Source organism: Rhinolophus hipposideros, assembly GCF_964194185.1.
Source record: "Rhinolophus hipposideros genome assembly, chromosome: 3".
Taxonomy (NCBI): Eukaryota; Metazoa; Chordata; class Mammalia; order Chiroptera; family Rhinolophidae; genus Rhinolophus; species Rhinolophus hipposideros.
The window spans coordinates 8439159-8466084 of NC_138049.1; the positions used below are offsets into that span (position 1 = coordinate 8439159).

The 26926-nt window shown below is 39.2% G+C and overlaps 1 protein-coding gene across 8 annotated transcripts in view; it reads left to right on the forward strand.

Annotated features, from left to right (window-relative positions):
* The window catches only part of SERAC1 (serine active site containing 1), a 58684-nt gene that overhangs the window by 9272 nt on the left and 22486 nt on the right, over nt 1-26926 (forward strand). For 7 of the 8 annotated variants that reach the window (XM_081044763.1, XM_081044764.1, XM_081044767.1 and 4 more), the window contains 7 exons: nt 6790-6881; nt 9457-9493; nt 11516-11652; nt 12866-12955; nt 14024-14155; nt 15947-16068; nt 17079-17207. In XM_081044763.1, the coding sequence (XP_080900889.1) occupies nt 6791-6881; nt 9457-9493; nt 11516-11652; nt 12866-12955; nt 14024-14155; nt 15947-16068; nt 17079-17207 (738 nt within the window). In that variant the 5' untranslated portion in view covers nt 6790. The remainder of the gene's footprint in view (nt 1-6789; nt 6882-9456; nt 9494-11515; nt 11653-12865; nt 12956-14023; nt 14156-15946; nt 16069-17078; nt 17208-26926) is intronic. The other variant, XM_081044769.1, reaches the window with a different exon arrangement.

The window sequence follows — 26926 nt, forward strand, 5'->3', positions numbered from 1 at the left end:
GGTTCTGCAGAGAACATTCTGGTCCTCTTGATTATTGTTTTGCCTACAAAGAAATACAAAGCAGATTTACAGCAGATTTCTTGTGAGCAACAAGAAATATTCAGTGTAATATCAGTGGAAGTATCATTATGTGCTGAAGGAAACCTGTTAATCTAGAATTCTAAACCAGCTGTTTTCAGAAAGAGGGTGAAATGTCACATCTTCAGATTTGCTAAGACTGAGGGTGCTGCATACAGGCCTTCATGAGAGAACTACCAACAGCTCTACCTTCTTCGAGAATGATTTGAACCCACGAGGAAGTCATAGATGTAAGAAGCAGTGGTAAGGAAAGAAATAGGCAGAAACATTAGTAAATATATAGATGGACTACTTTTAAAATGACTTACGGTGTTTAAAAATCGTGTTTGAATTAAAATACTAGACAAAAATGCCTAAGAAGATCGGAGAGGTCAGATTGAATTTAAAGCATTTTAACATTCTCATTTGGGAGGATAATAGTATTGCTTAAATTTATATTTAAATAGCATGTTTAAAATGTAGTTATTTTCTAAATGAATAGAAATAGATGGTATAACTTTAAACCTGTTAGGGGTCATAAAGAAAACTTAAAAAAAAAAGAAAACTTGATCTATCCAACATACAATAAATGTAAAAGGATTTAACTCATCTATTAAAAGACAGATTTTGAAATGAAATATAAACGACACCAAAGATTATAAGCATGATGGGGAAAGATGTGATAATTGAATACTTGTTAAAAGAAAACTAATAAGGAAAGACTACTATGTGAACTAGAACTTAAGGCAATACATGTTGATAGGGACAAAGAAAGATTGTATATGATGATAAAAGGGACAGGGTACTAAGATTGGAATAATCTTGAATTTGTATGCACTAATATGTCTTTCCACATGACAAAAAAAAAAATGGAAGTATTCATTTAGCACAGTAATTAGAGAGTTCTGCTTTACAGGGTCAGATCCATGAAGGCAGGGACATAATTTTCACGTTCACTGCTATAGCTCCAGTGCTTACAACAGTTCCTGGTTCACAGGGATTCAGATAAGTATTTGTTGCATGAATAAATAATTTAAAGAAATAATGGACAGCTATGGGGGGAAGTTGATAAATGCACAAGAGAGTATGAAAATTTTAAAAGCCTCTCAGGTACTAGTAGATTGTGCAGACAAAATTGGTAAGGCTGTAGGAACTTTTTTTTTTAATTGGGGAATATTGGGGAACACTGTGTTTGTCCAGGGCTCATCAGCTCCAAGTCATTGTCCTTCAATCTAGTTGTGGAGGGCGCAGCTCAGTTCCAAGTCCATTTGCCATTTTCAATCTTTAGTTGCATCCCATGTGGGAGTTGAACTGGCAACCTTGTTAAGAGCTCACTCTCTAACCATCTGAGCCATCCGGCCGCCCTTCCGGCAGCTCAGTGGCAGCTCTTTGTCTTCAATTTAGTTGTGGAGGGCGCAGCTCACTGGCCCATGTGGGAATCTAACCAGCAACCCTGTTGTTCAGACCTCGTGCTCTAACCAACTGAGCCATCCAGCCATCCCTGTAAGAACTTTTAACAATACAATTAACAAGGTTGATATAATGGATGTACTAAATTCTGTCCATAACAGAGAATACGTTTTTATGATAGATTTATAAATACTGGCTGCAACCAGGTAACAAAGCACATCTCCACAATTCCAAAGACTCTATGTTGTAGAGCACAATAAAAAGGTAATCTTTAGGCATTTTTTGTTTGGAAGCCAAAAACAATCCCAAACAACCCATGGATTAGAGGAAATCACAGTGGAAAAATCAGGACTTGTGAAATTTAGGTGAAGCAAAAATTATACGGGAATTTATAGTCTTAAATGAATTTATGAAAGAACAAAAATGCTTGTAATATATTAGTAGGATTGTTGAAAAAGTTAGGAAAAGGACAGAGTGAACACAGAAAAAGAAATAAGAAAATAATGAAAAACAACATGAAAAAAGTTTTCAGAAAATGAAAAACAAAAGTAGATAGAGAAATGATAGGCAAAGCCAACAGATGACAAAAAATTAATAAACAATTTTTCTACTAGTAAACTCTAGAAGATGTGCAAAAGTAAAAAAGCACAAATAAACAATGCTAAGAACAAAAAATGGTAGACAATTTTAGGGATGAAAAACAGGAATAGCACGTGTGCTCCAGTGTTCATTGCAGCTTTATTTACAGTGACCAAGACATGGAAACAACCAAAGTGTCCTGCCATAGATGAATAAAGAAGTTGTGGTATATATACACCATGGAATACAATTTGGTGGTAAGAAAAGATGAAATAGGACATTTTGTGACAACATGGATGGATCTTGAGATTATAATGCTAAGTAAAATAAGTCAGACAGAAAAAGCAGAGAACCCTGTGATTTCACTGATATGTGGTATAGAAACCAAAAACAACAAAAGAACAAGACAAACAAATGAGAAACAAAAACTCGTAGACACAGACAATAGTTTAGTGGTTACCAGAGGGTAAGGGGGGTGAGGGGAGGGAGATGAGGGTAAGGGGGATCAAATATATGGTGATGGAAGGAGAACTGACTCTGGGTGGTGAACACACAATGGGATTTATAGACGATGTAATACAGAATTGTACACCTGAAATCTATGTAAATTTACTAACAATTGTCTCCCCAATAAACTTTAAAAAACAAAACAACACAGGAATAGCATGATGAACAACTTTATGCTCATGATTTTGAAAACTTAAATGCTGATTTTCTTGAAAAACAGGTAGTATCAAAACTAATTCAAGAAGAAAGAAAATGTGAATAAACCAGTAACTATAGAAATAACTGAAAAAGAGGCACCTTATGAACCCAATGCAATGTGTGGACCTTGTTTAGATCCTGATTCTAACCAATAGCACAAAAGTTCATGAAATAATTGAAACACTCATTGGATAGTTGATGATTGATGATACTAAGGAATTATTTATCTTTTTGGACATAATGATGCTTAATTTGTTTTTTTTCTGATACATACTAAAGCAATTACAAGTTAAATGATATGACATTTTGGATTTGCTTCAAAATAATGGAGTCTGGTGGTGGTGGTGGTGGTGGGAAGTAAATGTGGGTTACAGCATAGATTGCACTCTTCAATACCATAACCACTAGTCATATGTGGCTATTAAAATTAATTAAAATTAAGTAAGATAAATGTTTCAGTTCCTTGGTCCCACTGGCATAATTTCACACTCGTGGTGCTGATACAAGGAGTGTCTCTCATGCAGATATCCAATTGGATAGAGGAGCTATAGATGAAACAGGATTGGCCACGTGTTGAAAATTTTTGAAGTTGACTGATGGGGTTTATTTTATTGTCTGCATTTTTATACATTTGAAATTTTCTATAAAAGGAGGAAACAAAAAACATGCATGACCTTTGTGAAGAAAATTACAAAAGATCTAAAAGCAGACTTGAAAATACACTTTTCATGAATGGCGGGACTATCAGTTCTCCCCAAATCAATCTGTCAATGCAGTTCAGTTCCAAAATCCCAAGCGAGACAATCTTGGAAAAAACTGGGGTGGGGTGCTCCCTCTAAAAGGTGTCAAGGCCTGGGTGTAGGAATTAAAAACATGTTACATCCCAGAGGCAGAGGCTTAGACAAACAGACCAATGGAACAAAACTATCCAGAAATGGGCCCTGGCTAGACCGGACCTTGGTATATGAGGAGTCGCTTCTAGTCAATGGGAAAGTGACGGTCTAATAATAAATGGACTTGGGATGTTTGGTTTTAAGAGTATGATGATTTGATTTTAGGCATTCTGGGTTTTAGGTGTTTGTAATGCTTCAAAATGGAAGTGTGCGTGAGGCAGTTGAATGTATGCCTTTGACGCTTAGACCTGGGTTAGTTAGAGATTTGGGGGTCATAAGCTTATAGGTGTTCATGTTTGTGAGGAAAGCACTACAATTACTCAGCCAGAGAGTATAGCATGAGAAAAAAACGGGACCACAGATGGGAACCCAGTGGGACACTAATATTTAAGGGCCAGGCAGAGGCAGCTGAGCCAGCTTTAAGCTCAGTAAGGGCAGGGGCTTGGGTTGCCTTATGCACATCTCACGTTTCTGTCCCTGACAGGTCATAGGTGCTCAGTAAATATTTGTTGAATAAATATGGGATGGAGTAGCCAGAAATGTGAGAATAAAACTAGAAGACAGAGCATAGTAGCGAGAGAAGGAGGGAGTTGTCAGATGCTTCAGATGAAGCAATAAGATGGCTGAAAGGGGACTGAACAACAAAGGTGTCACTCACTGGTGACCTTATGGAGTGCTGTGTCAGTGCTGGAGGAAGACACACCAGGGAAAGAATCTTCTAAGGGGAAGTGAGAGAAGAAGCTAGAGCGTGCTTGATCGCTTGTTTTTTGTTTTCTTTTTGTGTTTTGATGGGAGAACATTTAGGGGGAGGATATTTAGGGGGGAGGAGTAGAAGAGCTGACAGAGGGAGTGTGTGAAGATGAAGAGAAAGGCAGTAGATGATGAATCAAGGTCCCCATGAAAGTGAAGAGATGAGATCTTGAACAGAGATGGTACATTTCCTTTTGAGAAAGGGATGAGATCTCTTAGAACCAGAAAGGAACAATGAAGTAAAGATCCATTTGGAATCTGGAAAAGGCGGTGCAGATACATATACCTTTGTAGGCTGAGGTAGATTTACTGCGGAGTCAGGAAGCTTAGGCTTTGGGGTGTCTTACTTGCATGGCCCCTTGAGTGTTAGGAGTTACTGGGAGTTGTAATGTCCGAGATAGGTTGGGAGGGAACATTGTAATCCTGAAGCATTTGTATATAAGCATTTCTGACAGATTGCTTAACAGAATCTCGGAAGAAAGGTATCAAAATTTCTAAGACTCTAGTAGTTTATTGTGTGATATCTTTGCTCATTATAAATAACTTTCACTTTAGTACCTCGTCTGCTATTTGCGGTTTTGTGTTTTGTTTTTTTAAAGGGCCTCTCCCCATTTGAATGTTAAGCCCTTCATACCTGGATGTCTCCCAGCTTGTAGATATGGAGGCCGAAGTTGAGGGAGTTTAAATTTCTGAGGGAGACAGGAGACAAGACCATTTGAGAGGGATGGAGGTAGGGCAGGAGGCTTGGCAAAGTATGTGGATTGCTTCGAGTACTCCTTCTCGGGATGAGAAGAGAAGTGATTGGGGACAGCAAACATCATTGAGAGCCCACTCCCAATTTGTCTTACCCCGCCCCCATACTGGCTGTCCAAGTGCAGAAATGGAGAAGGCACATCTGTCAGATTAGGATTGCAGGGTGGTAGGAAGAGGAGGGTCATGGGAGGGGAGGGAGCAGGCGGTGAGGGTGGAGTGAGGCACCATGGAGTGGAGGCTGGACAGGAGGGAAGTACAGCCACAGGCAGGCTGCTTGTTCTGGAAACGCAAGGGGTGGAAGGTTTGTTGAGGCCAGGGAGCAGGGGAACTGGAAGTAATCAGACTCAGGTTTGAAAGTTATATTTTATCTGGAGAAAGCTGCAAGGGCCTGGGATGTCATCTGAGGAAACCCAGAAAGCAGTAAGATGAAAGGTACATTTCCAGTATAGTCCTCCATGGGGAGGAGCCTGCTGCGGGAAGGTACGCGTCGGTTAGCACTGAGCTGTCTGGCCAGAGAAGTAACAGTGAAGAATATTTGTATGTCTTACAGTTGACTGCTTTATAGGAGGAGTGAGGATTGAAAGAAGCAGTGGTTATTTTTGGCTCAGCATTTGTGTTTTAGTCAGGTTTTCATGCAGTAACTGAAATACAAAGCTATACCCAAACTCAAAGTAGTTTTCATTGCAGTCTTTTTATCATTTTTACCATTACCCTTAATGTCTTAGAGAAGTAGCAGCAACCCATTAAACAAGTGAGGAGATAAGAAACAGTGACCTTTAAAGGAGTGACCTTTACAGGTTGACCCGTTGCCTAAACTAGTTTGCTTAGTCATCATTGATCTACTGGAATTCCAAGAAAAAAATTTAAAAACTTTTTGTGTTATTTCTAACGTATTTCTTACACTTGGAAACCAAGTAATTTCCCACTAATCTCTGTAAAGCTGCTGGAAGTGTTTTATATGTTGAATCAAAGGACCACTTGTCACGAAACTGAAAAATATACCTCAAGAAACTGAAGAATATACCTCACCCAAAGAGAACCTGATATGATTCTAGAATAGTAAGTTGTTCTAGGAACCATTGCATCATTTTAGATCATCTTTACTCAGCTGATGAAATGGATCGGCAGTTCTCCTTTGATAGGATGCCAACAGTGAACACATTACAGAGATTTTAAACAATGTTGGATACTGTTCTGAAGCAGCTAGAAAAAAGCTAGCTCCTTCCCTGGGTTCTAAGTATATCTTCCATTCAGAGCTGCTTTTCGCTTCTGTAGGGCCTTTTGTCCTCAGAGGTAGATATAAACATCTATGTGCATATAGACTTTTAAAAAGACATTCAAATTTTTAAATTCCTAGATTGATAGTCTGATTAATAATGTGTGTTTTCCAGTTTTCCTACTAATTGTTCACAATTGGACGCAGTTTGAAGAAGAATAATCAAAGTACTAGCAAAATATTCTCTTGAGTCAGCTTTAAGTTTTCAAGGCAGAAATATTTTTTAATCGAAAAGTTTTCTTCCTGGTCTGGAAAAATATCTAACTGTGGGCAGTCCACTGTGATTATGACATGTTCTTACGATTGAATGGAATGTTTTTAATTAGACACTGAATTAAATTTGTTGTAATTGTTCTAAATGCACAGAATGTCCCTGGCTGCTTATTGTGTCATGTGTTGCAGAAGACTAGGAACCTCAACTCCTCCGCCAAAAAGCAACACATACTGGAAAGATATCAGTGAGTACAGTTTAAACAATAATATTTTCTTGGAGAAACAGTGCTGTTTCCAAGTTCAAAGGGTGGTCCACAAACATTTATTTAACCCATGACAAATCTCAGATTTGTGTATGTCTTTTCTATGCTAATAGTCCATCCCAAATTTGTAGGCCCAGAGCCATGCATAAGTCCTTTTCCTTGGGTATTTTTTCCCTCCCCTATGCTTCCTGTCAGATTCATGTTCTTCCTTCTGAACTCAGTTTAAGTATCACGGCATTCTCATTCAGCAGCTATTTAGTATGCTCCTGCAAAACGAGGTACCAGGCAGGTATTAAGTTCTGGGAATTCAGTGGTGAGCCAGGAGGATCTTGTGCTTGCTTTGCGGGAGCTTAGGATCTAGCACTCATCTAACTGTCTTTATTTGTAAAATCAGAAGATTGGCCTAGGTCATCTTTCATTCATCTGACAAGTATTTATCATCTGCTATGTGCCAAGTGTTGTCCCAGGCACTGAGGATTCAGTACAGGCATGCCGGCTCCGTGCCAGACCACTGCAATAAAGCAAATATTGCAATAAAGCGAGTCATGAAGTTTTTGGTTTCCCAGTGCACATAAAAGTTATGTTTATACTACACTGTAGTCTGTTCAGTGTGCAGTATTATGTTAGTGTCTAAAAAAATAATGTATATGCCTTAATTAAAAAATATTGTTACTAAAAGATGCTAACCATTACCTGAGCCTTCAGCAAGTTGTCACTTTCTTTCCGGTGGAGGGTCTTAATCGTCAATTTATTAAAAAACACAATAAAGTGAAGTGCAATAAAACGAGGTATGCCTGTATTGAATAACACAGAGGCTCTGTTCTTATGGAGCTTCCTTTTGACCTTTATAACAGACCTATTTTTACAATTGATCTTTTTCATCTAGAAAATTTTATGATTCTGTATTTTAAGTATAAAAAGAGGAGTGGAAACAAAGAAAGGAGCTTTTTTTCTCTCATTCCTAGCAGAACAAAGTCCAAAGAGTGATGAGTTGACTTTAGGGTAGGAGAAAAGGCTGTGAGACTGTGTTCTGTTCCCAGGGTCCCGTGAAGAAGAAACATTCTAGTAGAAAGTAATGATGATAGCTGCAGAGAGGGAAATAAAATGCCTGTCACAGGGCCTGCTGGGGGTGGGGGGACAAGGAAGTTCAGGCAGCCATCTCAGAATGAAACGCGTCCAGAGGAGTTGCACAGTCAGGCAGCTGTGTGCCACAGGTTCTGGTCTCGTCCCTGCAGAGCTCCTGGAACTGCCCTCTTCCCTGCTCTGGAACCAGTAGGCCCTAGAGTTTGGGAGGAATGTTTATCTCCTTGCCTGATGTGTGGCAAAGTTGATCGGGGCAAGTTCCTTACTCCTCATTAGGGAGGAGACCTGTGCTCTTAGCAGCATAAGGAGACGCTCTGAGCAAAGGGCTACCTCTATACAGCCAACAAATTATAGGTAACAGATTTTTTGTGGGCTGGCTGCAGTACCTAACCATCATGGGAAATACATCGGTTGAGATTGTGTTCAGTGCATGTTAACAGAAACTTGACTGCCATGGCTTAAATTCGTAAGGTTTTCGTTTTTCTTATTACATAATAAGAAGTCAAGGCAGAGACAGTTTAGGGCAGGAATTGCAGTTTAGCAGTCCTCTTGTCTTCCTGCTCCTTTCTTGTCACTGTCCTCATGGTCACAGGTGGTTGCTGAATCCCTGGACATCAAGAAGGCAGAAAAGCCAAAAGCCATCTAATGAGACTTTGTCTTTTTATTTGGGAGGGATCTCTCCCTGTCCGACTTGCATTGAAATCTGATTGGCTACAACTCTGTTGTACAGCCAGCCCTCGCGGCAGGGGAGTCTGGGGATTAGCTAGCAATCAGGTTGTATTAGTAAGGATTAAGGGGCTCTGTGTATTGGGTAGGCAACTGGCTGTGTCTGTCGCTAGGAGTTTGTTTAAATATTTAAAAAAGTGTTTTCTAAGCTCTGAACCAAAAAATTACAAATAAGCATGTAGAATGTAACCTATATTTAAAAAGGGGATATCTATATATGGTACTTAGCCACCAAAAGTAATTATAACAGAATTACTTTGGGAAGAGTCCTTTTGTGTCCCCACTTGACAAACAGTCCCTCAAGATAGTCTTAGTAGCGGTAGGAAGAATTATCCTCATTCCTTTATTTAATTGGTTGTGAACTAAAAGAGTCAGGACAACAGTTAGATCCCTGCACGTCACACTCAGTGGAAGAGCTTTGTAGGCCTACCAGCAGGAAGAAGGGTCTCTGCGGATTTGGAGGGGGATGGCAGAATAAGAAGGGGAGCAGTTGGAGAAAGAGCATGAAAAGAGAATGAGCAGCATGAAATATATAGGTTCTGTTTTTGTGCCCAGTGCTTGTTGGTTCATTTGTTTCTATCTGGAGATAGGAAGCCGTGTGTTGATAGCAACTGATTATATTTATGTAAAAATACCAATAACTTCTGACCTGATTGTGTATGATATAGATAGAGACTTACAGTGTTGCCTGTTTCCTACCATGGTTTTGAAATGAAATTCTTCACATTGACTTTTTTTCTTTTTGAAGGAAATATAATAAAGTTTACTGGATCCCTTATTTTAGGGTAAGTGTCAACTATGGAATACTAATTGGTTTCGTTACACTACTATTTGAAATCCCACTGGGAGTGATTTACGGGTAGCGTGGGTTAGTGAAAAGGGTATAGATTTTGCAATTAGGCAGCTTCATCACTGGTTAATCACTAGTTCTACACCGCAGTGTTGTATTGATCCAGTTACTTTACCTTCTGAGTATTGTTTTCTCGTGGTCCAAGTACGTGGTGGGGATTCTGCCCACCTGCCCACCGGGCACTGTTGCTTGGAGGAGAGCAGCTGACACATCAGAGCAGGGACACACTAAGTGTCTTTCACGTGCCTAAAATCCCGGTAGGTTCTCAAGTAGGTGAAGAAGGTAAAGATTGACTACAGTCAAAATTATTTTTGCAAATCCTTTAAATCACCATAAAGCTCTTACGAAAGGAAATTGAGGGTGACTTAGAAAACCAAGAGACCTCCCATCTCATGCTGTTTCACAGGCACATGCTTCATGAATGAAGTGACTCTCTAAAAATTTCATTTTTTTTTCATTTTTCTTTTTTTTTTTTTGTTTTTAAGAGGGGGATATATATGTTAAATGAATGTCTTATACTACTCTAGTGTTTTTGTTAATAATACTGTTTTTCACTAGTATAAATATAAAATCAACTCTTAGATGCTAAAATGATAAAACAGTATTTGGCATTTTACCCAAATACAGACATTTCTCCATGATATTGTACGGTAAGGCAAAAAATATACTTAGATGATTTCTCCCTTTGATTTATTCCAGGCAAAAGATAAATGAGTATTCTTCTCTGTAATGCAGTTTCTTTGTTTATGTCACAGTTATATTCAGGAATAGAGTGGAAATTAATCACACAATTTCTAGTAAAGAATTTTGTCTTTCATGGAAAGCATGATAAAAATACTGAATACATTTGTTTTTTTTGGCTGCTCAGATAGATTCCCAACAGAGAAGCAGATTCTTTAGAGCCATCTCTCCTAATTCCTCCTCTGGGCCGCCCACTGTCTGGCCTTTTTGTCTAACCTGCTTTTGTTTTAGGAGGAAGTTCAGGAGAAGGTTTAGTGTAACTAATATTTCTAAGCTCTGAATCTAGACAGAAGCTCTGAATGCAGCCTTTGTGTCTGGATTTGGGAGTGTGCAGGTCAGTCTGATTAGGCAAAAAAAACCCTTCATTTGGGGGTACACAACAAACAGCGTTGTACATGTATGTAACATTTAAAAATGGATATTAAGTATAACTCTTAGGAGAAACTTTCATATGCTGGTAATGGGAGTGCAAGTCGGCTAATCTTTTTGAAAAAACAGCATTACCTAGTGAAGGTGAATGTGCTGTAAGAAAGTCTAATTCTACTCCTAGATATGTCCCCTAGAAGAACAGAAAGATGAAAGATGTGTACAGTGGGGATGTATGAGATGTGTTAACAGTATTGTTTGTAATAGACTCACACTAGAAATTCTGTAAATACCTATCTCTGGTAGAATGGGTTAATAAATTGTGGTATATTCATACAATGGATGAATCACAACCATATGAAAATATCAATGCGTGACCCCAGATAAATGTAATAATGAGGGTGAATCTCACAGGGCCGAACAAAAGCATCCACACAGTGTGGTTCCATTCCTATGACATTCACAGGCAGACAACACTAAGCTCTGTTGTTTAAGGATGTATGTGTAGATGGTGAACTACAAAGAAAAGCAAGGATATTATTATAAGTCAGAATAATCATTCGCTATAGAGACTAGAGAGTGGTCAGGACCAGGGCTTCTGGGGTAACTTAAAAGTCTGTGTTTTGCCTGGATGTGATAATGTAGCTGTTATTATTTGTTAAACTGAAATGTGTATGTACCTTTATACATGTATTTTGCATATACATATAAATATGATATATGTATATACATTACTGTATATTGTTTCCCAATATAAAAGAAAAGTTCACTATAAAAAACTTAATAAAAGAATGGCTCTTGGGCTACATTTAGGTCATATTTATGATGGATTTTTTTTGTTTCTCTTAAGAGGTTCATTATTTCTTACATACGAGATCCGGGCTCTGAAAAAGTCTTTGACATTGGATACTCAAGTTGTAGAAAAAGAAAAAATGAAGTCATATATATATGTGCACACAGTTTCTTTAGATAAAAGAGAAAATCATGGTAAGTTTATGGTAACGTAACCCCATTTTTCTGAAAAATGGAAGCTAGTTATTGAATTTTAAAAGTCAGAATTTAAAACAGTATTCATAAGATAGGTTCAGCTAACTCTAAGATAATCACCAAACAGTGTGAGAACCAAGTTCCTAAAGAGTTCATTGAAGACCAAATTGTGGACTTCCACATTTAACTCAAGTTTGCAGCTGTCCTATAACTAAATGAAGTGAAGGCTAGCCAGGCGTTGTAGTCTGAATTTGGAGTTCCACGCCGTAGTGGGGGACGTCAGTTCGGAGGTTGGCCCTCCATTTGGCAAGCATAAAAACGTGCTTTTTGTCACTTAGCTCAGAGATAGTTCTGATTTCAGGGATTTTTTTTTTACGCACTGAATTCACGAGATGGATTCATAAGTATGAATACCAACTTACCTATTTACAGAGGGAAAAACAAAATCTGTTATAAAGGCTGGAAAACCTGTCTTTTCTAGTCAGAACATTCCTCTTGTCCATAGTTAGGTCACGTGGAAGGAAACCTAATGAGTAATCAGATGATTGCTTGGTGAACATGAGATTTTAGAGCAGAGGAGTATCTTTTCATTAGGACAGGGCAGTCTGATGAGTCGTACCCTTGACTTCCAGCTGTCTGTCTGGACCTTGTCAGTCAGAATAACCGTGATCCCTGAGTGGGGCAGGTTCTACTGCTCCCCATCTACGAGCTGTGTATGTCACCACTCTGTCCTGGTCGTGTTTATTGTGATTTCACCTTCCTATATTTCAACATGCTTTGATGGTGTTAAAAATTTCAATTACACCGATAATTTTTATAGCTTATAATTTACCTGTATTATAGTGAAGCTTCATCTCAGTAAGCTACTCATATCTCCAGATATTAGTTTGGGAAGAGCTATTTTTAAGGGACATTTTCTTGAATGTAGCTAATCCTATGTTGTATATGAGGATTTTTGTTAGCTTTGGTTAGTATTTTTGTTTTGTTTTTTACTTTTCCCCTGACTGAGAGAGCAGTCTTTTATTTTGGGATCTAGAGCTCTGTATTCCCATAATGGTTTTAGTTGCTTTGATAATGCCAATAAAAACATGCTATTTTATATTTTCTTCTTGAAAAAACTTGGAGTTTAGTTTATATTTCTCTTTGAAGTATTGTAACTTAGCATTCAGAGTATATACTTGGTTTTATTTAAATTTGTAATCAATCACTTTAGGAATCACCTACCAGGCGAGAAAAGAGCTTCACAAAGCAGTAAGAAAAGTATTGGCAATATCAGCCAGGATATTACGGGGTCCGTTTGCTGGTAAGTGTCGACTATTTAACTGGGAATCCTTATCAGTAATCTGAAAGTTATTCGATGGTCTGCCTGAGATTTTTTTCCATTTTACATTACTAACATTTATTATAGTTATGGAAAATGGAGTAACATTCTCTTGGGCTGTATTTAATTTTAAGGGCTAACTGCCGTGGACAGTTTCCTTCCTTCCATCTTTGTGGATGTATTGTTAGATATTTGTAAATCAGTATTGAGACTAAATGTATCCTCTTCAAAATTTAAAATTTGTTAGAAAAACATCCCAGGTTTTCTCATAATGAGAATATTACATCAAAAATGTAGATTCCACAACCAGGCAACTCTACAGTGTGGAGCTAACTGTAAAAGAGCTAATCAGATCTCTTTAAAAAGTTGACTTCATGAAAAAGAAAAGGTGGGAAAGCTTTCTAGAATTAAGAGAGACTAAAGAGATTTAATCAAATCCTGGTTTTAAAACACCAGCTCTAAAGATATTTTGGGGACAGTTGGAGAAATTTGAATATGGAGTTATACTGGATTTTAGATGATTTGGGAAGATTTTTGTTATGTTTTTGGGTATTACAGCATTCTGAGCATATAGGAGAATACAGGCTTATTCTTAGGAGATGCAGGATGAACTAGGAATGTCATTATGTCTGCAACTTCCTTTCACGTGGTTTGGAAAAAAATATACGTGCATATAGATTGAGCAAATATGGCAGAACAAGTTATTACATCTACCTGTAGTAGGCATTTGGATGTTAATGTATTATTCTTTTAATTCTTCCCTATGTTTTATATTTTTTATAACAAAGTATTTTAGGGAAAAAGCAAAAAAACGAACACCCACATTGTAAAAGCAACATAGTATATAAAACAAAGCATATAGATAATATGCATGATAAATGTAAATATGACAGAACTGAGAATAAACATCAGTTATTATCAATACCTGGAATTAGATTTAACTCTATTACAGATTTGAAATATTTATAAATTACCACATTAATGAGAGGATAACAGTGTTGCTTTTAATTGTTCACATTGTTTGTGTTGTCTGGTTTTTCCTTTTTGCAGACACTTTCACTACATTTGACATAGAGGATCATGAGTGTGCCGTGTGGCTGCTGCTACAGAAGAGTAAGTCGGACGACAGAGCCGCCCGATTGCAGGCTGTGCAGGAGATGGTGCAGGCCCATCACTGGCATGGTAATGAGACCGTCTGAATGCATGGCGCGTCATTTCCCATGTGAAAGGGAAGGGAGTAAGATTAAGGAAGGGAAATAATTCAGGCAATCTTAAAATACGTTAAAAATATTTCCAGAAATTAAAAAAAAAACCAAAAACTCCAGTGAAACCTGCTGACCTGGTAACCAGATGTGTTTGGTAAGAACAACGTCAAAACTGAGGTAGATATATTTGTGTAACTTTGTACCGGAACAGAGTTTTCTTGATTTGAGAAACTCTTGAGAGAAACTCTTGATTCTGATAGTTATGGCCTAATGTTGTGTTTGCATTTGCTTTGCTTCCTATTTAATGAAATCCATGGTAATAGCTTGCTGCACCATACAATTATATTTGCTCTCACTTGACAATCTACCTGGTTCTAATATTAATAGTTAGTCACCTGTATCTAATTTGTGTGCATATTATCATTTTAAGGGGTATTTAAAGGATTTAAGTGTATTTAACTCTCAAATTTTGCACTAAAAATATAATACTTGAGCAAGAACTCAGATTCCTGTTTCTAGTGTGGTGACTAACGTGCACTTTGTTAATAGAGTCATCTTATAAAAATGGGTAAACAACTAGAAAATAATAGTGTTCTCAAAGAAAAGTTTAATCTCAGAATAAGATCTCTGCCTCCACACAAGTTAATTAGTTGATTAGTTGATTGATGGCCATAATTATAATAATTTATAACGTAAATATAAACTTATTTAATGTTAGTGGAGACTTAGAATAAAAATATTTTTCAAAATCTGCCTCCCAGGACTCCATTTCAGACTTAACTGTGTCAGCAAATCAGGGTTGGAGCCCTGGCGTGTATATTTTGAGAAGTTTCCCACTTGATCCTGGAGAACTCACCCAGGTTATGACTGCCATTGTTAAAAAGAATTGTGCTTCAATGGTTAGAATTTTGCTTTGATACATGTTTCGTCCATTTGGGCCACTATAACAAAATACTACAGATTAGGTGGCTTATAAACAACAGAAATTCATTTCTCACAGTTGTGGAGGCTGGAAGTCCAAGGTCAGTGTGCCAGCAAATTTGGTGTCTGGTGAGGACGTGCTTCCTGATTCATAGCTGGCCATCTTTTCTTTGTGTCTTCACGTGGCAGAAGAGACACAGGACCTCTGGGAGGGTCTCTTTTATAAGGGCATTAATCCCATTCATGAGGGCTCTGCCATCATGACCTAATCGCCTCCCAAAAGCCCTTCCTCCAAATACCATGACATTGGGACTTAGGTTTCAACATACAGATTTGAGGGAAACACAAACTTTCAGTCTGTAGCAATGCATAAGAATGGAGTGATTGAATCATAAAGGCTAAGACAAAGGACCACCATCTGGAACCTCAGACTATTCGTGGACAGCATGGGATATCAAAGCATCACACTGTTACCAGGGCACAGTAGACCTAAATGCAACCTCGGGTTTTTAGCGTAGTGTTCAAAACAGCTTTTGAGCGCTGGAATTATTTTACAAAAGGAAAAGTTAACTTGTTCCTGACCTATCAGTTTTCACATTTGAGTTTCATTTTTTCAGAAATGTTAGTTAGACCCTAATACACCCAGATAAATGTTGAGAATTGTGAGATTAGATACGGAAATGATGGATATTTAGCTTATTGAAGTTGGGTTGTGAAAAAACACTTGGGAAATTTTGAATTACAAACTTGTAATTTAAAAATTAGAGTGTTTTCAAGTAGTTTGTTCATTTAGTCCTTGAAACAACTCTAAGCTAATTTGGGTGCTAACAGTATACTTTTACAATAGATTACCAGTTTAGGACAATTGCTCAAGCCTATGATCTGAGAACTCTTATTGGTTTGGCACGAAGCAAAGAGAGTGATCCTCGCTTTTTTCTCCCACCGCCTCCTTTACCACCTTTAAAAGAAGTAAGTAAATAAAATAATCCAGTGAATGAAAAATAGTTTAACACAGTCTTCACTTTGGGTGCAAAATAAATGTTCAAAAAGTTGTTTGTTGGCTACTTTTCACTAGCAGGTAAATGGTATAAAGTTGAACTTGTAATTTCCATGCAGAGGATTCTTGATTCCTCAGGTAATGCCGATTCACTTGTACTGTTTCCCCCTTTGGGGACTGGGAGTCTCGTACACCTGAGGGTAACTTCATAGCATATCAGCGTCCATAAATTGGTCCCTTGTTCTAAGGTTGCTATTAGATCCAGTTTTTCTCAACTTCAATACTATTGACGTTTTGGGCCAAAGAATTCTTTGATGTTGGAAGCGGTTCTGTGCATTGCAGGGTGTTATACCTGCGTCCCTGGCCTCTACTCACTACATGCCAGTGTCTGCCCCAAGTTGTGAGTACCAGAAACGTCTCCAGATATTTCTAAATGTTTCCTAGGGTGCGAAACAGTAGCAGGAGAACCACTACATATAGTTATTAATGTATTAATACATGTAGATATCAGTTGTTAACCACTAATATGGGTATTTGAGCATGTGCTTGAGTATCTTGCCTAGACCAGAAAATGAAAATCTGAAAAGTCGCTATCAGTTTTTGAAAAATAGAAAAATGAATATACTGGATGTAAGTTGTTGGGATAATGAGATAGTAATGAGTTCTGGATTTCCAAAGCAAGCTTTAGTTAGAAAAAGTATAATAATTTTGAGTCAAGATGTGAGGTAGCCAAGATGAGGTGAAAATCTAGAGCTCTGCTTTGCAATAGGTCTTTTAGATTGAGGTAGCAGACACCCAAGTATAGAATCCAAAATTAAATGACCTTCTGTTAACCTGCGTGGGTGACTGTTTTTGAGACTAAAAGCACGAACTTATCTGGGGTTTTTTCGTTTTGCTTTTTTGACTTTAATTCTTTGGGTACTTTTTGTTGTGCTGTGTTGTTGAGCTTAATTTTGAAGAATCTCTTTTCCTTTTATTTCAGGATTCTTCCATCGAAGAAGAGCTCAGACACTTGCTGGCTTCTTTACCTCAAACGGAGCTGGATGAGTGTATCCAGTATTTTACATCTTTGGCTCTGAGTGAAAGCAGCCAGAGTCTAGCAGCTCAGAAGGTTAGCTCATCTGTTCATTCAGTAAATAATTTTGAGTGCCCACTCTTTCCAAGATATTGTGCCAGGGGCCAGCGCTTAGAACCTTAGAAGGGTGACTCCTGGTTGTATGGCCTGTGCTGGGCTGAGTGTTCGGGATAATGGGGAGACAGGTAAATAAATAAAGTCACAGAGTGTGTGAGAGAGATACAGGTTACTCCAGGTGCTCTTCACTCTGCTTAAGAGGTCACTTAAGGCTTTGCAGGAGGTAACTCTGAGGCTGCATCTTGAAGAATGAATAGATGGTTATTTAGAATATCATCTGTATGCTGCCGATGCCCAAATCAATAGCTGTAGCCCTATGTGCTAGCCTAAGCTCTAGATTTGAATAGTCAGCCTCCCACTTGACATCTCTACTTGGATGTATAAAAGGCATCCCAGAATTAACCTGGGGAAACTGCCCTCCTTCCACAGAGCTCTTCCTCTGTTAGTCTTTTATGTTTCAGTAAATGGCATAGCATCCACCTAATGGCTTAAGCAAAAGCTAGTTCTTCTTGATTCCTTTCTTCCATCTCCAATAATCAGCAGGTCCTGTGAGCTATCTTTAAAATATACCTTGAATCTATTTGTCTCTCGGCCACCATCATCTTTTCAAGGTCCTGTTCTTTCATCTTGGCTTCTGTTCTTTTATTTAAAAAATAATTTTAAAGTCTCTTTCAGAGTCTTTTATTGTTTCAGATTATTAGGGTGTTAATTCCTGTTTGTGATGACGTTGACTGTCCGTTATGTTAGGTGGTGGATTAACGTGGGTTATACAGGTTACAATGCTATGAGCTTGTCTTTGGCCGGACCAGTTGTTTTCTACAGGAGCCCCAAGCACCCAAGAGTCTAAATTTGTCCCTACAGAGCAATTTTTGTGTTTGCTTCTGTTGAATACTGCAGTTCACTGTTACAGGACTAGGTTTTTATATTAATTCCTTAGTTTGGAATTTCTGTAGCAAACATAGGGAGTGTAAATTCAGATACATCAGTGGACAGCATAGGGATTTCTCCCCCAAAGCCCTAAGAAGAAACAGACTTTCTTGTTGCTTTCATGGGCTTGTGGGCAGAGTTTTCCTAGACCCTCTTATAGAAAGGACCCTTCCAGGGCCCTGCCTTTATATGAGGATCTCAGACCTAGCTCCCACAGAGCGTGAGACCCCAAACCACATCTCCTGCACTGAGTGGGTGTTAAACCCCCTCCCGGGGCTGCAGGCTCTTCACATCATCAGCTGTGTGCTTACCACTTCTGCTGAATGTTCTGTCTCCATTCTGGCACCCAGCGATTTCCCTTTATTTCTCTTCTTATTTTCTTTATAGCTTGGCTGTGTTTTAGCTTTTATCATGTTTTGGCTTTTATTTGATCAAACATGACCGACCTAGAAGCCAAGTTCGCCATCTTGTTGGATCCAGAAAGCTTCCTCATCACGTTCCCCTCAGCCCTGTAAGCTCTCGAGGCGCTGCATCGGGCTCCATCTCCTCTCTCCAGTTCTCTGTCCTCACAGCAGCCAGAGGGATTGTTTTTTAAACATGAATTATATCTGGTTATGCTCCTGCTTAAAGCCCTTCAGATGGCTTCCCATCACACATTAAATCCGAACTCTTTACTTTTTGTGACCAAGGCATGGACTGGCCCTTGTTTGTCAGCATGGCTGCCCCTAGGGATGGCAGTGAGATCGACAGGAAGGAACCAGTAGGCACAGTTACAGGCTGTCAAGTGAGTTTGATGGCCAAGGGTGTGAGAGCTGAAGCAGACCATGCCACAGGTCAGCAGGGCACAGCGTGCTCTGGGCGTCGGTGGTCTCGTCGGAGCCCTCAGGGTGCTCCCCGTGGGTGCTCCACTCCATTGACATGGGAAGGCACTCTGGTAGAGGGTTGTATGTTCTCTCTCCCTGCATTCCCGGCTCCTACTGTTTTAGCTTTGGGCCTGTTCACTAGATGTAAATAATTGGCACAAAACACCCCGATACATAGCAGAAAGCTTCACCGTGTCCTAGGTGTGACATCCTAAACGGACACCAACTCCAGCCCACCTGAGGCGGTTACCGAATTCTCGCGTTGTTTTGGTATCATTTCAGCAAGTTTTTTTATCTTCATAAAATGTCTCATGTTTCTTGGAGAAATCAAAACAAGTTAGAATCATTATTACTGTAATCACTACATAATTTACTTTGTGAGGGGAAAGTATTTTATCAATAAAACAAATCATAGTATTCTATATTCTTTTACCAACGGAGTGGTCTTTTTTTCATTTCCCTCTTTATGAGAAATTAAGGACACCCAGTAGCGGTGGCTTCTCTAGTATACCCTACATAATTTCGCCTTTGGGCCATGTCTTAGAATTGTTCCAGTGATTTCACTGTTTTCTTTTTGGTTCTCAGAATGCCAGTCCCACCACTGGAGCTCTTTCTTAAAAGGCTGACCTCTTTATCCCTTTTCTCTGTCCCCAGGTGGCTGTGAAAGTGCCTTTCTTATTTGACAGTAAGATGTCCCTGGCTCTCCTTGACACTTCCTGCTAAAACATGAATTGACTATTCCTCCTAGGACACCTGGTTCCTCTTAGTGGAGAATAGTATGTTCAAAACCCAGGCACTTGGTGTACATACAGTTGTATCTCATGTGAAGGTAGAGCAGGTGGGCCCCGGGTGCCCAGCTGCCTAATAACAGAGCAGAACCATGACCTTTTCTTACAAGGCCTTAAATTCATGATGCTATTTCCAATTCAACTAGGTTTTTTTTTTTTTTTTTTTTAAATAACAGCTTTATTGAGATATAATTTACATTCCATAAAATTCTCACTTTAAAAATATATATCAGATTTTAGTATATTTACAGAGTTGTGCAACCATCACCACTATCTAATTCGAGAACATTTTCATCCCTCCAGAAAGAAAACTGCGCCCATTAGCAGTCACTCTCCATCTCTTCCCCACCCCCATCCCTGGCACTAATATACTCATATATAATCTACTCACTAATCATATAAGTGGTATCATGCACTATGTTACCTTTTGTGTCAAATTTACATTTAGTGTAATGTTTTCAAGGTTCATGTTTTATCAGGACGTGATTGCCTCTTATGGCCAATAATATCCCATCATGTGGATGGACCACATTATGTTTGTCCGTTCATCGGATGATGGGTATTTGGGTTGTTGCCACCTTTTAGCTCTTATGACTAATGCTGCTGTGGACATCTGTGTACAAGTGTTTGTGTGGACGTAGGTTTTTAATTTGGATACATACCTAGGAGTGGAATTCCTGGGTCACATGGTGACTCTGTGTTTAACTTTTTGAGGAACTGTTTGTTTCCACATTTCGTGGACAACCATTTTCCACAGCAGCTGCACCATTTTACATCCCCACTAGCAATATATAAGGATTTCCATTTCTCCACATCCTTGCCAACACTTGTTATCACCCATCATCCCACTGTGTGTGAAGTGGTATCTTCATTCTGGTTTTGATTTGCATTTCCCTAGTGATTAGTAATGTTGAGCATCTTTATGTGCTTATTGGCCATTTACATATCTTCTTTGGAGAAATATCTATTCAAATCCTTTGCCCACGGTCACTTGTCTTTTTATTGTTGAGTTGTAAGAATTCTTCATACATTTTTGGATACAAATCCCTTATCAGATATATTATTTGCAAATATTTTCCCCTTATTGTGGATTTTTTCACTTTTCTGATAGTGTCTTTTGCAGTGCAAGCATTTTTAATTTTGATGAAGTTCAGTTTATGCATTTTTTTCTTTTGGTATGGTATTTAAGGGACCATGGGTGTCTCATTCTGAGTAATTTCTTACCTAATCTGTATCCTTCCTTTTTATGTTCTCAGGCTCCCCTTTTCATCTGGGCGCTAGGGAACACAGACAGCCTTAATTTCAGCACATGTTGTCTAACTTCTGATAGATCCGCATGGCCAGGACCAGGCTGTTTATGGAGAAGGCAGTGGGCACAGTCGTAGTGGGGACAGAATGTCTCATTGCTCTCCACCTGCGTCTCCCACGGTCGTCACTACCTCCTCTCCTTCCCAGGCCAAAGCCCCGGGTGCCTGGCCTGATGTTCTTCTTTTTCAGCACAAAGATTTTCTTCTCGTTACTATTTAGTTAACAACCCTCTACCTTCTGTACTGTTCTATCTCCTTCTACAGCATTTCTTTACTCTTGCTAAGTAAAGAGAGAGAATGTGGTTTAGTACATAGTGCCCACTGCTCTGTCTACCTGGAAGTCACGATCTCAGTCAGCAGCTCAAAGAGTTTCACAGTTTAAACTGACCGTGTATGTGTTCATAATTAAAGTGTGTGTGTTAACATTTACCACCTTGGAGAGGCTGTGGGTCTCCTGCGTTTTCTCCAACCCTTCTCCCTCACCCATCTCAACTCATTTTAAACCAGATCTTTCCCTAAACAAAGGGATGTCTGCAAAAGTAATTCATGTGACCTTTTAATTGTGTTGTCTTGACACAGTTCCAGTTCAGTATATTGAGAAATCATAGGTCACACTGGAAATGGTGAAACTGATGCTTAATCAGAACATTTCCGTTCTACTTGGGCAGATCACATGCATACAAGATTTATCCTTTACGTCAAAATTTCAAAAATAATTTGTTTTTGGTACTTGGTAAAAACAAAGAAACAATGAATGTTTTGTGTTTAATGAAGTACCTTTTATTTTCCACTTGGAAAGTGCTACTTTCACCTTGATTTGAGTCCCTATTCTCTGAACACTTTTTTTTTAAAACAAGAAATAGCACATCTTTAGTATTTAAGTAAATATTTAATATCAGTTCTGAGGTCCCATCTCATCAGACCAGCAAGCAACTCCAGTCAGTTATTCATATCCACCTCCCAACGCTTCCACTCCAGTTTAGTCAGGCTCCCTGGATTTTTACATGCCAAAAAGTTGGGGGTGAAGGGATAGGAGGGGTGTCCATCTTGTTATTTGAGATCTGTCCAGGTTATGACAAACCTGCCTGGTGATAGTCCCCAAGCGTCCTTCGAGTGACAATATGCTGCTTCTGGACAAAGCTCTTTCCCTGTAGAGGCCAGTGTGAGCCTCGGCAGAGCCTGCACGGCTCTGGGTTTAGAAGAGTTTCTTCACTTTTGTAGACTGTGGACCCCTAAAACCTGTGAACTCATTTCTGGATGCGTAAAATACGGTACGTAGGGTTACAGAGGAAACCAATGATACTGAAATACCCAAATAAAAAACAACTTTGTCACAGAATTAGTATATGTACTTCTTATTAATGTATTAAATAACAAGGAAATTTAAAACAGCAAAGTTGAAGTTTATTTAAAAGTATTTTAACTCTTTATTTTGAAATAATTCTTGACTTAAAGAATTGCAAAAATATACATTCACTAAGACTCACCAATTATTATTTTATCCCATTTGTTTTATCATCCCCCATTTACTCCCATTCTCTGTACAGACATATTTTTAAATGTCTATTCACATACATTTACTATTTTCCTTCCTGAACCATTTGAGCGTTAGATGCAGACATGATGCTCCATTACCTCAAAAACACTTAGGCATGTATTTCCTGCCAACAAGGACATTCTTTGACATAACCACAGGACAGTTACAGTCTCAGGAAATCAGCACTGGTAGAATATTGTTAGCTAAGGTAGACTCCACATTTGAATTGGCCAGTTGTCCCAGTAATTCCTTCATGGCAATTTTGTTGTTGTTTTGTGAATCTGATTCAGGATCTGGTCTAGGATTGAACATGGCATTTACTGCTCATGTCTATTTAGTCTCCTTTTATCTGGAAAAATGTTCCAGTCTTTGTCTTCATGTCATCGACATTTTTGAAGAGTACGAAGTATAGTGGCTTATATAAAATGCCCTGTTTCGTTTGTCTCACTTTTCCTCATGATTACTTCAGGTTATACATTTACCACAGAAATGCAAGACAGGTGATTTTGTGTTTTCCTCAGTACATCACATCCAGAAGCTCATAATGCCAGTTGGTTCCCTTATTGTTGCTGTTAACTTGCCAGGTTTTTCTGCTTTAATGTTAATATATGTTTTATTTGCAATGAATATAGGGTCTGTGGGGAGAGGAGGTATTTTGAGACTCGTAGACTATCCTGTTCCCCTTTAAACTTTCAGACAATGCTCTTAGTATCCTTTGAATGAATCTTGCCTGAGTAATAGTTATTGTTGGATGGTTGCAAAATGGTGATTTCCACTACCCCCAACTTGATCATTTTCTCTTTACTTACCAGTTAGTCAATCTACGGTAAGGAAAAGCTTTTTTTCCTTCTTCCACTCCTTCCTCATTCTGGTCCTGATCACAGATCCATGGGCTCAAGGATTACTGTTTTAGTCAGTAGATTATAATCTGTTACCATTATTATTCACATTCATGCTCAAAGTGTCTCAGATTTGGCCATGGGAACCCCTTCAGGTTGCCTTCCTTGTCTTGGAAATGTCTCCATTATTTTTTGAGCACTTCCTTACTTTGTGGTGTTAGAAAATATCCCCATTCTAAACTTACCCTGCTTAGCCGTGGAATCAGCTGATTCTTCAGAAGCCCTGTTTCCTTCTAGGGCTAATGGTTTTTAGAAACTAAGCTCTGGGGCGGAACTAGCTCACTGATACTGGTGTTGCTTTTGGACCCTTTCAGTGAACAGAGTTGGGGAGAGTGGCGGTTTCATATGGTTCAATTCAGTGTGTGAGTTTTATTTTTTAAAGCCATATCAGTGTGAATGCTTTTGTTACTTAGCTGAATAAGGTTATAAACTGAGGACTCGACTGTGCATATATGGATCTCAAATAATTGCAGCTAGGGGACACTGGACGGCAGTGTTAATTCTGCGTCACCAGTATGAGAATGTGTAGTTGGTGTTTGAAGGATCGATGAGGTTACGTATGTTATTTTCTGATAGCTGCAACAAATGAGATGTGATAAGGAAATATCTGTGCTTTCCATTGCTGACAGCCTCACCCAGACTGCTACTTACTGTGGTTTATTGTCTGAGTTCGTAATTGAATACAATGCAGAGTTACAGTTAGAGGTTAGGAAAATAAAGATGTCATTTTTTCCATCCAAGTTTACATTGATTCTGTCTACCCCAGACCCTTAGGGATGACCCTGGCTTAGAAACTCATACTTTAAAGTGAATAATGTTTTTAAGCCCAGTTAGTTTGCACAAATTGCAGTGTTAAGGTTTGACTTTTTACGAAGAAACATCAGAGGTTAGCCCTTACGCATATTAAAATAAAGGGACCCACAAAACTCCAGTATCAAAACTCCCTGTGCCCCCGCCCCTACTCATCCTGGCAGTGATCTGCCTTCCCTCCTTTTGTCTCTTCTGTTTATCGGGAGAACCAGATGAGAGCGAAAGCACGGCTTGGTTTTACTGTCACGACTCTCACAACTGGGACCTTGGCAGCTGTCCAGTATCTGTCTGCCAACGAATTTGCTGATGGCAATTTGATGGGAGGTTGGGGGACAGGGAGGGGAGGTCCTGGGCCTTCCTCCATCCTAGATGTTACCAGCAAGATGGCTCTTTAGGATCCAGGTTTCAGTCTTGTTGTTACCATCTGGATACTTCGAATCAGTCAGCGTGTCCCCTGTTTGAACCTCTTGGAGGACCCCAGGTGCCTGTGCCCTCGAGCCTAAGGAAGCAACCAGGGATGCAGAAGGTTGGGCATTTTGGATTGTGGTTTCCTTCTGATGTAATGTGGTAAACTGCCGGAGTCAAGAAACCTGGCTGTGTACACTGAAATGACTTGCCATCACAAAGCTTTTGTGGTCTTGCCTTAAGGACAATCCAGCTAAAATCTTGCAATTCTTGTATTATCATCTTCCCCTGTAATTTCCCAGTGTCTGTCTGGAATCAGCTTAGCCATGAGGGTCTGGACTCTTTGGAACAAGACACTTCTGACCGCGATCTGCATGACAGTAGTGTGTTGTGACTGAGAAAGACCCCAGCGGGCACTCTTTAAGGGTGGGAGAGTTCTTTAATGCCAGAGGATTTGGAAACGTGCAGAGGTGCTGACACAAACGGGACTGTGCAGCGTGCTTCAGATGGGTGGGCAGGCCTCCTGGGTGCTGCAGGTTCCCCAGCGTGGTGACCTGTGCAGTCAAGGATTCCCTGTGGGAATGAACTCATATTGTCATCTGCAAACTTCACGCACCCCCCTTCTCCTGACTTTGGTTGTGGGTAAATCTGCTCATTAAGTGTAAATAACAAAGACGAAGCAAACCCAGATCGTTTGGAGGTGTTTCTAAGCGAATAGATTGTTGTTTTCAGTAGGCACCTCTTAGTGATAATTTCAACTCATCAGAGTCTTTCTTTACCACCTTCTGACGGTCCCTTCCCGCTCCCTATGCTCCAGCCACACTGGCTTGTTCTCTCCATTCCTTGAAGTTGCTAAGTGTGTCTCTGCTTGTGTTCCCTCTGCCTGGAATGCTGTGCCACCAGCTTGTCACATGGCTGCTGTCTCCTTGTCCTTCAGATCCCAGCTTATCAGCTCCTCAGAGGGACCTTCCTCTTTATCTCAAATGTTTGTTGTATTTATTGCCCTTTATAGCTTCCATCCCATTCTGTAATTATAGAAGATGCCAAAAAATGTATACACATTTTAAGAAAGGAAAAAACTATTAAAATTGTAATAATATGTACCGATAACAAAAGAAGAATACAAGTCACGTTTGACTTTGGCAGTTACAAGAGGGGCTCAAAGTGGTTCCCGTCAGTGTCCAGACACTTCTGATGACGGCAACGTTGACCAGTGTCCACTCGTGTACATTTTTTGGCACCCCCGGTGTTTTATATATTTATTTTTGGCTAGTTTATTTAGTTCTCTTGTTCTCTTCCAGTAGTCTGTAACTTCCCCAGTACCGGATACAGAGCCTCATACACAGTATTCTCTCAATAAATATTTACTGAATAACGAATGGATGGATTGTGACGTGGCTGAAGCGCTAAGTTGTGCACAGACTTGTATGTACGTCAGTAGCAATGGCATATTTCTCATACGCGTCAAAGTTATTTTTGTATGACAAAGACACAGATAGAGGTAACTCGAAGGCTTATGTTTAACTGGAGTGTGGACTACAGGGTAAGAAAACATCCTTTTAGTAGTAAATCACTTGGCTGTTACAAACTTGTTGAAATGCATCTGAAACATAGCATGTTAACTCGTGATAATGTTGTCTCTCAATTTGAGTGTCGTAATGAAGTCACGCGTAAAATGGTCTGCTGCACGCCTACGGTTACGATATGACGATGGAGATTCTGCAGTAACTTCAGTGACATTTCCTCTTGTGAGCTTTATCATTCTTGTTGCCTCTTCAGTTTTGTCCTTGACCTTTTATTATTGTTTTTAACATTGTCACTCTCCACCTTTTCCTATAGATTTTATTAATCCTTAAGAAACTGTTTTTTCGTGTCACTTAGGGAATTTGATATGTAGCATTTCTTAAATCTTTGTGAATTTATTTAACCGTCCATACCTTAATCCAGTGATAAAGCAGCAGTAACCTATGTGTATTTATTTTCATGTTAGGAGTTAGAATATAGTCCGTACAACTACATCATGACTTTATGCCTTTTTATTCATTCCTTTTCGCTTGTGCTTCTTCCTGCCACACAAGTGCCAGTTCATAAATAATGTGCAGGCTTTGCCAGCAGTAAGAATGGAACTGGACCTGCTCTCTTACCTCCCGCTTAAGAAATGG